The sequence below is a fragment of the Prionailurus bengalensis genome, chromosome C1 (genome assembly GCF_016509475.1).
Source record: "Prionailurus bengalensis isolate Pbe53 chromosome C1, Fcat_Pben_1.1_paternal_pri, whole genome shotgun sequence".
Lineage (NCBI taxonomy): Eukaryota > Metazoa > Chordata > Mammalia > Carnivora > Felidae > Prionailurus > Prionailurus bengalensis.
The window spans coordinates 211,213,309-211,227,195 of record NC_057345.1 but is presented as its reverse complement, the minus strand read 5'-3'; the positions used below and the strand labels follow the sequence as shown (position 1 = coordinate 211,227,195).

Here is a 13,887-nt window from a genome sequence, read left to right as displayed (position 1 = left end):
TTTCAAATCTCTTATGTGCCATTGGCATAGCCAGTCTGCCTTTCTTGTATGTACTATTTGTGTGGGAGATGTTTTCCTGGCCTTTGCTTTCAATATATTTGTGTCTTCTTATTTAAAGTGTGTATTTTATGGCATATAGTTGGCTTTTTCTTTTTTAAATCAAGTATGGCAGTCTTTGCCTTTTAGTGGGAATTTTTAGTATATTTTCATACAAAGTAGTTGATAGGATTATAGTTAGGTCTGCCATTTCTCCATTTATTTTCTGTCTCAGTTCCTTTTTGGGGGATTCTTTTATGTTATTCAATTTTTTTAGTATTCCATTTTAATTTTTCATTGGCTTCTAGTTATATCTTTCTGAATTGTTTTTAGTGGTTACTTTAGTGATTACAATACACATCTTTAACTTTCCCCGATCTACTTAAAAGTAATATTGATTACTTCAGGTAAAGAAAATTCATTTTAGTATCTACAGGGCCTAGCATGGTATTTGATACAAAATGGTAGATGGATAGATATTTCTTGAATGAACAAAATCATAGGTATTTATTTACGTTGTACCAAAAGTATATGGAGTTGATTCCAGAAAAAAACTTTCTGGCGAATGCCAGGCAAGTTAACTGAAAATCACTTCAAATTTTAAACATTATTACATTTTTAGTTGACTTGAATTTACAAATCTTATAATTTTCACGTATAGTCAAAATTCTGTGTATTATTTTATTTTTTTAACACACGCTTAATACTTTTGTTGTAAAAAAATTAATATAGACCTCTTCTTATCCTTAATTTCTGAAGTTTGGAAAAAAAATCTCACTTTCCAATTTTAGAACATGGAGACAATGTTACTTTAATAATAGAATTCTTTATGTTTTTGTGAAACTTCCAGCTGTTAGTCATCTCGGCCACTCTGCCCACATGACATCCTCTTCCCATGCCTAGCATGCTGTCTTGGCTTTGAGCAGTTATTTACTGGTGCATAATGTCCACACAGAAACACTGAATGTGTTTTATGGTCTGCAGCAGCCTGTGGGATGGACTAGCTTTGAAGCCCAGGTTTGAGGGATGCCCTTGAAACGTTTATTAGGTTCCAGAGGTCAGAAGCATCCCGAGAGGAGTCTAGTTCCAGGTCTTGCCCCAAAGGAGAGACCCAGTAGGAGACTCTGAGTTTCTAGGAGCCAGCTCCTGCCAGACACAAGACAGATGGACACTGGGTAGAAGACAGAAATGCAGCCAGAGGAAAAGGAGATAGTTAAGCTCTCCTCAGAAAAGGTACAAGACTCACATGACTGCTGTGCTCCTTCTCACCAAGACAAAGCTTTCCTCCTGTCTTGGAACCAACTGCACACTCACCCTACTTTGTTTACCTTTAAAGTTCATTTGGACACATTTTGTGAAATCTTTCTTTCTTTCTTTCTTTCTTTCTTTCTTTCTTTCTTTCTTTCTTTCTTTCTTTCTTTCTTTCGCCTACATGGCTACCTTAAATGTTTGAATCTTCAACTTTCCTACGTTTTAGTGAGAAACGATGCCCTTTAAGATTTCCAACTGTCCTATAGAAGTTTCTAGATTTGCGATGCCAAACATACAGACCTTCACACAAGAAAAATTCAAGTTTTTGGTGTTTCATGGGAAGCTGAATGTCTTTGTATCATAGTGTTCCCATTACATTCAGAAATGACTCTCCCTGCTGCTGCTATTATTGAAGGCTAAAGTTGTTCTTAGAGATGAATTCCTGAAACTCATCCATGAATTTTCATGAATTTTGAAGCTGTGTCGTGTCATGGCTAATAAGGAAGTCTTTGGAGTTTGAATCCTGGGTATGCCACTTACTGCGTGTGTGACTTACTTGTAAAAGAAGTAATCATAATATTTAACTCAGGGTTACTGTGAAGGCTGTAGCTCTGTGTTAAGCCCTTAGCAGTGCTTAGCATATAGGTGGTCCTCTGGCAATGCTGCTCATTATAATTTCTAAAAAAAAAATATGCTTATTTATTTTTGAGAGAGAGAGAGAGAAGAGTGCAGACTGGAGAGGGGCAGAGAGAGAGGGAGACACAGAATCCGAAGCAGGCTCCAGGCTCTGAGATGTCAGCACGGAGCCTGATGCGGGGCTTGAACTCAGGAACTGTGAGATTATGACCTGAGCCGAAGTCAGACGCTCAACTGATGGAGCCACCCAAGTGCCCCTATACTTTCTTATGGTCGTGGTGTTGGTGACTATTGTGGTGATGGAGAAGAGGAGGAGAAAGGAAAGCAGAAGAGGAGAAGGAGGGCAAAGAAGTGTGTGTGTGTGTGTGTGTGCGTGTGCGTGTGTGTGTGTGTGTGTGTGTGTGTGTAGTGGGGCAGGGGTTAGAGGGAACTGCAGCAACAGTGATAGCAGAAGGACCTGTCTTTCTGGTTGATAAACCCCAATGCCAGCCTTTTCCTAAGGTCTTCTCCAACTTACGTTAACTCTGTGATTCTCCACTAACTGAAGATTCTTCATCTCCCTCCATAATTTCTCTCTCCATGTTTTTTTAAAAATTTTTATTTATTTATTTTGAGAGAGAGAGAATGACAGCAAGAGAGTGGGGGAAGGGCAGAGAGAGAGGGAGACAGGATCCCTCTGTCACGCCATCAGCGCAGAGCCAGATGTGGGGCTCAAGCTCACGAGCCGTGAGATCGTGACCTGAGCCGAGATCTAGAGTCGGACACTCAACCAACTGAGCCACCCAGGCGCCCCTGTCCTTATGTTTAATAGGTACTTTGGGAGGGACTGTCATAGCTTATTCCTCTTTTCTTTCCCCCAGATCTTCTTGCCTCTCCAGACCAATCTTGGCCTCTTCCTGAGTTTTGCTTATTCCTCTTTTCTTTCCCCCAGATCTTCTTGCCTCTCCAGACCAATCTTGGCCTCTTCCTGAGTTTTGCCCGGGCCTCCAGTTCCCAATTTTCTAACCCTTCTCTAATATGTTGTGCATGGGAGCTCTTTTGCTCCTACAGGGTATTAGGAAGGAAGGAAACAAACATTTTTTGAGCCACCACCACATGTCAGGCACTGTGCTAGGCACTAGTGTAGACTCATGTAATTCTCTCAGGGATTAATTTCACATGCTGAGAAGTCAGAAGCTCAGAGGAGTTATGTACTTGCTCAGGGTTACAAGGCTAAGTGGTCAAGATCCGAGCACAAGGCTTTCTAACTCCAGAAGCTGCTGTTATCCCTAACCGTGAGATGCATGGACCAGGAGAAGAAGGCAGATTGTCTCTGTGGAGGAGGGGAGAAGTCACCAAAGGCACACGTCAGCCTCACAGTACGGGTGGGCCCTGCCTGTTGGGATTATGGGGTGTTACTGCCAGAGCTCAACACAAAGGCAGTTCCCAGAGGTCTGAAATGTCCAGAGAAATCAGATAGAGTCACCCGGCCCTGCCCAGAGGGGAAAATCACAGACCTAGAGAAACCTGGGAGATTAGTGTTTTTGACAAGAGACATACAGCATTTTGAGTCAAGAATGTCATTCTTAGCTTGAAGGTGAAGGGCCCATCTGGTTTTGAAAATCCATTGTGTATTTTTAGAGCATATATCACCTCCATGCGGTTCCCAAGCAGTGACATTATTATGGTTGTTGTCAACTTTTCTGTTGATATTGGGAGGAGTCCTCAAGGAGAAAATGATAATAAAAGCCTATGTTGGCAGAATAGTAGGTTAGCTGAGATATAGTCCAGTTGGCTTTGGACTGGCAGATTCAACTCCAAGGTCAACTGAGGACTCCATAGCACTCTTAAACAATTCAACTGAACCTGCAGGGAAGGCAAGGTGGGGGCGGGATTGGCCGTAATCCAGCAGCATGCTGGTCAGGTTGGAACTCAGAGTCATTCTCAAGAATTTACTTGAGTAGTTCTCAAAGTTTTTCCGTGTTGCTTCTCAGAGAACATGAAGCTCCAACCACATTCCAGTGGTTCATGGACCACACAGATTCATGACCTGCTTTATAAGCCTCGTGATACTTACTTGTTGAGATGGATTGTTTTTGCTAAAAAGCTCAAACCAACCTGAACTCTTTCAACGTCTGCAGGTAGAGTCAACCCAAGAATATGGGATTTTCTAAATACCAAAACCAAATAAGCAGCTTATATGTTGGGGAAAGGTTGAGTCATCTCTTAACATGGGAAGTGTAAGCTTCGAAAGGAGATGTCCGGCCACTGAGGTGGACACAGCATTGTCATTCTTTTTCTGGGAGCACTTTTCTACCCTTCGAGGCCCTTTTCTTACTTGTTTGCAAAGATGAGCCTTTAGGAATTCTGTTTTGGAAAGATAAAGGTATCTACAAATAGGTGTTCAGACTATCAGAAAAATTTCACCTTGGAGAGTCTTCAGATAGTTCAGTGTCAGAAGGTCAAAAGAAAGAACGTGTAGATATTAAGTTAATAGGAATTCATTTCACTGAAAGAACAAAAATATTATTATTTTAAAAAGCTCAAAGACTTAATGTTACTTTGGAAAAGAAAAGACATCATACTTATATTACCTTTTTGCGACTGGAAGATTCTGATACTCAGTCTCCTGCTATCCGGTCCTGTAATCTTGACCATTCCCTGCTCCCATCCCCCGGTCGATGAGAACCCAAGCAGGGTGTATTTCTTTTCAAGATTGGGTTGCAGAGAAAACAAATTCCCCGTAGTAGAAATAATGATTTAGAAGGTCTCAGATCTTGTTCCCAGACATAGCATTTGGAAAACATCGAGCAAAGACTCATGAGGAGTCCCAGGGGAATTGGAGTCCAGGAACGTTCATAAAGGAGTGAAAAAAAAAATCAGCCCAGGGAGTTGGAAAAAGAGAAGCTAATGATATTTGCTGTATAAGCTAGAGCTTACTGAAATAAATACAGGCTGGGAAAGAGCCTGTGGACCTTACTATGGTTGTTGAACGAGACTGATATTCAGAGATCCAGGATCTTTGGAGGAGATCTTCTGGGGGATCCTCTGGGGGAACCTCCAAGAGAGCTTCCTGTTGGGGTGTCCAGCCTTGGGACCAGCTATGGGGACAGAGCAATGCTTTTCATCAGACTTGGCTGGACAGGTCAGTTTGCTCAGATAAAGGGAATAGACTATAAGCCTGCATCAGAAATGGGGCAGCTCTTGGGAATGAGCTAGTCTTTCATTCTCTGATGGACCATCAGTATTTCTCTTTTCACATTTTCCTTTCTTAAAAACCCATTTTTTTATGATTACTGAGGATATCTGTTTCCTCTAAATTCAGGCTTGTGCTTCTCCTAGACCTGTTTCAGCCTTCGAATGTCTGACTCTCCTTTGGGGCGTCTTCCTCCCCCAGCCCCTTTCTTCTCTTTCCTAAATCCTGTCTCTGAGAGGAGCCATCCAGTTTGCAGTATCCCCTGGCCCTGAGCCAGAGCTCTAGGTCAAGCTCTGGGTTGGGCTGCCTCTAGGTCAGGTGGTTATCTTCCTCCACCACGTGGCTGGGTGATGAAAATCTGGCCACACCCTCACTTAGCTGGGCTGAAGGCGGGACCTGAGTGGGCCCTGACACAGCAGCCCCTGGAGAATGCTCCCTTCCTGAGAATAACAGTTGACAAACTAAAGCATGTCCTTTGAGAGGTGCAGAACCTTGGCAGAAGTCTCCTAGGTAGGCAATCTCCCAAAGCAGCTGTTTGCATTGTTTGCATATGTCTTGGTGGCATAGGCGTAGCGCTTTGGGTTGCAAAGCTTTTTTTTTTTTTTTTTTTTGCTAATAATGATAGACTCCATTGGAAACTCCCTGCCTTGGCCAGTCCTATGTGATGACAGCCATGTATTTTTGAGAAGGTAGGTTAGAAGGACACTGTTCTGAGCGAGAGAGTATTTTTGTTTTGTTGGAAGCTCGGTTGAGACAAAAGTTTTTATGCTCTTAACACAGGCAGTTGCAACGAAGAAACTCCTCTCGGATTGCTGTGGATTACCTGTGTGACTGCGTTTTGAGAACACCGATGCTCACGGTGCAAGCTGATCGTCACATGGGCCCTGAGCATCACGTGCTCAGCTGTTGTGGTGACTTAGTTAGGAGAACAGTTATAAATTCTCCACAACTTGTTCATGGCTAGTTTTGGGCTCGACAGATGTGTGGGATTCAGCACGTGCTCATCCAAGGCTTGCTCCAGGTCAAACAGTGAACAAGGCAGTTTTTTACCACTGGCAGCTCCTGGAGAGCAGAGGTCTTCAAGCTGAGGTACATACGCCCTTGGGAGACAGAATGATTCCTAAGAGTTGTGCAGTCAGCTTGGAAGATGAAGTCAAGGAATCAACTTGCAGATTCTCAACTGCTATCATATTCTTTCTTAGAATTGTTCTGTCTGAAGATGGGTCTTTGCTTCATGTTCTCACCACCGCCTTTTACAATTTTTCCTTTTGCTGGTTTTCACCAGAGAAGCATACCCCTCTGCCCCCACCCACCCTGCTTTGCCCCCCCCCCCCCGCCCCCGAAGGCAAGATCTGTCTGTGAGGCAGACGCTGGGCAGCGTAAATGCAGGTGCTGAGAACAGAGAACATTCCACCTTTTGGGTTCCACATCCCTGGGCCAGGTGGTTTCTAGTAAGACTTATCAGGTGGTAGATCACTCAAAATGATTCTTGATGATAAATTCTGTATTGCTTTTGGCATACAATTTAGGAGAAGTTCAAAGAACTGCATGACATTTATAGAAGAAATTCCTTCCATTCACAAAGTCTTGTTTCTGTGAATAGATTTATTAGAATTCAAAGTTTTTAGAAATTATAATGGGAGGAGGACTGTTGCTTGACCCACCTCATTTCTTGACCAGATCTCATTTGTTGATCTGGGCTAAATAAACTCTTTGAGAAACCGAAATCCCCAATTCATTCATTGCCGAGTACATTTCCAGTAAAATTTCATTTGTAACGTGTTCAATAATTGTTTATCAAAATTTTAATTTATTTGGTTTTGGGGGATTATATACCACTTATCATCATAATGATAAACACATTGAGGCAAAAACATCTATGACTTAGAGATTTGTGATCATAGGGAATAAAAAAAATAGTTTATATACATATTTTTGTCACAGAGAAGCATAGTAAGGTAATCTATATAAGAATTTCCAAGTATAAAAATACGCTGCACTAGGATATATGTGGGGGATGAAATGGAAATATTAGTTCAAGAATGAAAATGAGGTAAAATTTCTAGCTGGTTGAGAACTTGTTGTGCACATATTTTAAGCTGATGGTGGCAAGAACCATCCTTAGAATGATTATGATGGTCCATTGGCTATGTCAGAGTAGGGCTGCAACTCGTTTTGTTTTATAAGTCACCACGTACAATGTTCCAAATTATACTTTTAGCACCTTTAAAGAGAAGATGAAAGTGTTTAGATATTAACTCGTAAAAAATGAAAAGGGGGTGTGTGTAACTTAAAAAACATTCTTAGGGGGAGTGTCAGAGCAGACATCTACAGCCTGCTATGCTTAGGTGTCGAATGGCAGAAGGGATCCGTACTGGAGTCAAAACCCCCCAGGTCTACCATTTATTAGCCCTGTGAATTTGCACCAGTTACTTAAACTGACCCAAGCTGGTTTTCCTTCACAACTGAACTAATACTTTCCTTACTGAATTGTGGTGAAGGAAGTGATTTGATGTGCCCAGCACTCTTAGCAGAAGGTCCAAGGTGTAATTAGTGTCCATGCCTCTCCACTTCCCCCAAGGCTGTAACGATCCCTCTTTCCATGGCCCTCTTTCTTCCTTTCTCCATCACCTCATGTGTATTCAAAGTTGGCCTTATCTTACATTCTCCGTTAAATACATTTGATTAGCCCAAAGTATATTCTGTAAATTCATTCATCCGATGAATATATATTAAGCTCCAACTCTATTCCAGGCACGATTATGGCCCTGGGGATAACGGTGAATTAAGAGACAAAATCCCTATTGTCACAGAGCTTACTAAGTGCATGGTGATGAGGGTGCATTGGCTGCTCCCAATTAACGATGTCCTTTCACTAATGGGAGACCAGTTGGATTTCTGCGGATTGGCCCATCTGTCCATCCACCCAACCAGCCAGCCATCTGGTCATTCAGTTACAAAATGTATTGAGAAACTCCTAAGTGTTAGGACCATGATCAGGCATTCTTGTCTGAAAGTGACTGCAAAAACACTCTATTTTAATAAAATCCCTGTTTGTACGCCCTTTATCACAATATGCGTAGAGATTAATTGCATGATGTATCTATTTTGTGGTTAAATGTAAATATCCCTGGTTTTCTTTAATTTTTTGACTATTTCTTATCTGTTTAAAATAATGAGTACCTTTTTTTTTAATGTTTATTCATTTTTGAGAGACAGAGAGAGAGAGAGAGAGAGAGAGAGAGAGAGAGAGCATGGGCGGGGAGGGGCAGAGAGAGGGAGACACAGAATCTGAAGCAAGCTCCAGGCTTGGAGCTGTCAGCACAGAGCCTGATGCGGGACTCCCACTCATGAACCGTGAGATCATGACCTGAGCCAAAGTCAGATGCTTGACCGACTGAGCCACCCAGGTGCCCCAATGGAGTACCTTTTGAATGATTCAAACCAATTTGTGTATTCCTTCTAAATCAATAGTTTGTTTTATTGAGATTTTCTTCCAGTATGCAGCTAAAAAAACACATTTAAAATGATGAATGTGGAGGGGTGCCTGGGTGGCTCAGTTGGTTAAGCAAGCATCTTATTTCAGTTCAGATCATGATCTCGAGGTCTGTGAGTTCAAGGCTTGTGTCGGGCTCTGTGCTGACAGCTTGGAGCCTGGAGCCTATTTCAGATTCTGTGTGTGTCTCTCTCTGTCCCTCCCCAACTCATGCTCTGTCTCTCTCACTTTCAAAAATAAATAAACAAAAAAATTAAAAAAAAAAAACATTGTTTTTAAAAAAAAAATTTTTTTTTCAACGTTTATTTATTTTTGGGACAGAGAGAGACAGAGCATGAACAGGGGAGGGGCAGAGAGAGAGGGAGACACAGAATCGGAAACAGGCTCCAGGCTCTGAGCCATCAGCCCAGAGCCTGACGCGGGGCTCGAACTCCCGGACCGCGAGATCGTGACCTGGCTGAAGTCGGACGCTTAACCGACTGCGCCACCCAGGCGCCCCAAAAAACATTGTTTTGAATGATGGATTTGGGGATGGGAAATGATCCGGTCCCTCAAAGTGATTCCTCTTCTACCTAACTTTCAAACTGTATCAAGGAATGTTGTTCTACCACTTACATGGGGAACTGGTATTCCATGAACACAGCATTGAATTAGTTTATCCAGATTTCATCCAGAAATCAAAAAATTTCCATTTGAAGACATTTCAGCATCAAGACATTCCTTTAGGCCAGGTCTTTTTATATAATATCTATACCTTTTTTAATCAAAGATATAGAATTTTTTGAATCATATGTGTTCTCTTTTTTTTGAGATAAAATTCACAAAATAAAGTCACTGTTTGACTTATTTTAAAGTTCATAATTCCGTGTTTTTTAGTATATTCATGTGCAACCAGCACCACTATCTAATTCCAGAACATTCCATAGTCTCAAGAAGAAACCTCCCAATTCTCTCCTCCAACCCCTGACAATTACTACTCTACTTTCTGTCTCCGTGGAGTTGCCTATTCTGGTTATTTCATAGACATGAAATCATACCATATGTGTCTTTCCCGTAACATGATGTTTTCAAGGTTCATCTATGTATCAGTCCTTCATTCCTTTTTATGGCCAAATCTCTTGTGTGGAAGTAGCACATTTTGCTTATCCATTCATCAGTTGATGGGCGTTTTGCTTGTTTGCACTTTTTGGCTATTATGAATATTTATGTACAAGTTTATGCATGAATATAGTGTCAATTCTCTTGGTTATAACTGGGAGTGGAATTGCTGGGTCTTATGGTAATGCTGCATTTAACTTTTTGAGGAACCATCAAAGTGTTTTCCACAACTGTGGAAACCATTTGACATAAAAATATTTTCGTATGTGTTTGCTGTGTGCGTGAAAAGTATATGTTTCTATACTAAAGGGTCCCATTCCTAGTTCCAAAAAGTAAAAAAATGCACTTAAGTGAATTTTAACTTGGATTTTCAAGGGCAAATGTTAAATAGGAGAAAATGCCTCTTAACAAAATGAAGCAATAATTTTTATACAAGCATTATATACATCTATATTTCATTTCTCAAAAATATATTTATGACACAAATAACTGGAGAGTGTTTTTATTTCTAAGAATAAAAATTGGTATTTATTCAGTTTTATTACCACTAAGATTGTTTTGTCAAAAAAAGTTGAACTCCCCCCTTAGAAAATATTTCCATTGCTGCGAATAATGAAAGTAATTATTTTCAACATTATAAAGCATATTGTGTTTTAAGAGATGTATCTATATTTAACATATACAAACTTTAAACCTAGGACATAGCACCCCACTTACAAGTGAGAGTCTTCTGGAAGAGAAGAGAAACCTGACAGAATTTTTTTTAAGTACCAAGACTTGACTGTGAAGTAATCCAGGCACATGGCGTCAATAAAGTGCTCATTCAGGTGGATCAAGCCATTGGCCACAGATCCCTGGTGAGTGTCCTCTGTGTGATAACTTGCTTATATTTAATAATTTCTCCTAAATTTGGTTTTACAGTTATGAATTGTCTAAACGTTTCATGTGTCAAGAGGCCAAAGTGTTCCAGAAACCTATCCATTATGCCTGCTATTTTGTGATTCATTTTTATTAAACACCAGTTCTCTCTACTCTCCCTGAATTACACCCACATCATCGCCAATGGGAAAGACATTCATCTAAAGGCTGCAGATTCTTGTCCTCTTACTAGGTTTTAGGTATCCACATCCTAATCCCTGGATCCTGATAATACAGTCTGTTACAGGTGATGGGGATTTATGTTTGTAGATAACATTAAACTTGCTAATCAGCTGACCTTAGGGAGCTTATTCTGGATTATCTGGGTGGGTCCGGTGTAATCACAAGGGTCCTTAGAAGTGAAAGAGGGAAGCAGGAGGGTGAGGGGCAAAGGAGATGTGACAATGGAAACAGGTCACAGGGACGAGACTGACGTGACCAGCCATTGCTGGCTCTGAAGACGGAAAGGAGACCAGGGGCCAAGGAATGCAGGCAGCCTCCAGAATCTGGAAAACACAAGGACACTGAATCTCCCCCAGAGCCTCCAGAAGGAACACAGCCCTGCCCCCACTTTGGTTTTCAACAGTGAGACCCATGTTGGAGAATCATGACATAACAAATTCCTGTTGGTTTTAAGCCACCAAGTTCTTGGTAATGTGTTATGGGGCTGGTAGGAAACTAACATGCTATTGTCAGAAGGGACCAAAAAAGACATTGGGAGTTAAGACAGCAACGTCGTAAATAGTGAAAAATAAGAAAAGTTTTGAGGCCGATGAATATGTATGCATGAGAGAGTGGTAGGAAGAATGGATTTGTTTCAGGGCTACAGGAGAATCTAACTTATTTGGAGTGGATGGGGAGGAAACTGCAAAATAGTCTTAATTTTAATGGTTTTTTAAAAGAAAAAAAGAATTGCCTTTTTTTCAATACACACAGCAGCAGGAGGAACTATCAGAGGACAGGGCGAAGGAAGGACAAGAGAGGTTGAGCACTGATCCGAACGGCATCCGTCCTTGCCCCCTTCCAGGAAGCTATTGAGGACACTGCCCAACATTTCTGGGTCAGTTTGCTTTTGTGCAAAATGTGGAAAAAACATGCCCCGACTACAGTTTTTTTTTTTAAGTTTCTTTATTTTTGACAGAGACAGAGTGTGAGCATGAGTGGGGGAGGGGCAGAGAGAGAGAGGGAGACAGAGAATCTGAAGCAGGCTCCAGGCTCTAAACTGTCAGCACAGAGGCCAACGCGGGGCTCAAACTCACTAACTGTGAGATCATGACCTGGGCCGAAGTCGGACGCTTAACCGACTGAGCCACCCAGGCGCCCCTAGTTTTTTTTTTTTTTTTTAAGTGTATTTATTTTTGAGGGGTGGGGGGAGGAGTAGAGAGAGGGAAACACAGAATACGAAGCACGCTCCAGGCTCTGAGCTGTCAGCACAGAGCTTGATGTGGGCCTCAAACCCATGAACTGTGAGATCATGACCTGAGCCGAAGTCGGATGCTTAACCAACTGAGCCACCCGGGCATCCCCATCCCTAACTACAGTTTTAATGAGACTATATATATGGGGATGGCCAAAACCAGTATGGGATGTAACATGTACTTATTTACAAATGTCCAAAGTGATAAGGGCCCAATTAGCAAACGGTAGTTATAAATACTTGACTTAAAACATTTTATCCCATGTTTAACACATCTTTCAACTTTTTATTCTCTTAATTACTTAGATGCTTCACTGAAATGCCAACCTTACCTTTGTTGGCATTGTCATGAACTCCAACAGCAGGGTTGGGGAGAAGGAAGACCTCAGTGGGGGGTAGCCAGTAAGCATGGGCTCGGCCTGCCCCAGTCCCCAATCTCCTAGTCTGGGTCTCGTCCAGAGGCACGACTCTGCAGCTTTCTATAATGTTTCTCAGCATTTCAGCATGAGAGGGGGACAGTGTGGAGAAAGAAGGCTCACTTAGGACGTGGGTTTCAGACAGAAGACTCTACTTAGGAAAAAGGACAGAGCTGGCGGGAAATCACAGCCTGAGTCTGGCTGGACGGCAGCTCTCCTCTCATCCCTGGGAATGATGTGACCTGAGTCCCCAAATCCATCAGAGCTGTTTAAGAATTAAATGACATGGTGAATATGAAAGCTCTTTGACCAATATAAGCCCAAGGCAGATGTATGTGAATGTTTAGTGGTTGTCACAGTCAGACTGGGCTCCTGGAATAATACCATACCAGGGGGTTTACAAAGAACAGAAATTTATTTCTCCCAGTTCTGGAGGCTGGCAGTCTGAGATCAGGGTGCCAGTGCAGTGGATTCTGGTGAGAGCATCTTCCAGGTTGCAGACTGCCGACATCTTGGTTTGTCCTCACATGGTGGAAAGAGGGGGAGAGAGAGCTCTCTGGGGTCCCTGTATAAAGGGCACTAATCCCATTCATAAGGACTCCACTCTTGTGACCTAATCACCTCCCAAAGGCATTACCTTCTAGTACCATTATAAAGGGTGAGGATTTCAACTCATAAATTTGTGGGCAGTGGGGGGCAGAGAGATGCTACAAACATTTGGTCCATAACAATGGTCTTTTATGGTTGTATCTCTTCTCTATTAAAATTTGTTTATAGTTATGATGTTATCCCCAGTGGATTTCTGCCTCCCTTACAAGACCCTGAACCACTTAACTCTTCCCTAGCTGATTCATATTATTTTCCTTCCTTTCCAAATCATCTCCCCAGTCCATTAGATTTTCTTCCCTCCTCCCTCCTTCCAGTTGGTTCCACTTAATGGCATCCAGGATACACTGAGCTGCCTCCTTCCCTCACTCATCTACATTTCACTCAGAGAGTCATCTCCATTCCCTCATCTACCCATCCAGTCTCACCTTCAGAGTGTCCCCAGGGTACCCAGCCCAGTGAGGACCCCACTAAAGGGGTGTGAGTACTTCTTGACTGAATAGCAAGAGGGAAGATAATGATGACAAGCAGAGAGAGAGTAACATTTATCTTGTCACTGATGACAGTGGCCTATTAGAAAAAAAAAGCCTGGAATTTCTTCTTTTGTTCTTTCTCTTTTTAGTTTGTTTTGCATGAAAATGAACAGTTTATGTTAATCTGCATTTTTGCTGTTTCGTAGGTTGCTTATACTTATCCTGTTTTCTGTACAACACGTATATGCGGTAAGTACATTAATTAGCTCTGATTGCATGCATTATTCTTGTTATAAGCCTTTTTGTCTGTGGGACTCAGTTTTCTCATCTGTAAAATGAAAGGCTGGACTAGGTGAACTCTAAGG

The 13,887-nt window shown here is 41.9% G+C and overlaps 1 protein-coding gene across 4 annotated transcripts in view; it reads left to right on the top strand.

Annotated features, from left to right (window-relative positions):
- The window catches only part of COL4A4 (collagen type IV alpha 4 chain), a 135,198-nt gene that overhangs the window by 8,274 nt on the left and 113,037 nt on the right, over positions 1-13,887 (top strand). For 3 of the 4 annotated variants that reach the window (XM_043578010.1, XM_043578009.1, XM_043578012.1), the window contains exons 3-4: positions 10,391-10,549; positions 13,729-13,771. In XM_043578010.1, the coding sequence (XP_043433945.1) occupies positions 10,494-10,549; positions 13,729-13,771 (99 nt within the window). In that variant the 5' untranslated portion in view covers positions 10,391-10,493. Of the gene's footprint in view, positions 1-5,878; positions 6,188-10,390; positions 10,550-13,728; positions 13,772-13,887 lie in introns of all 4 variants that reach the window. The other variant, XM_043578011.1, reaches the window with a different exon arrangement.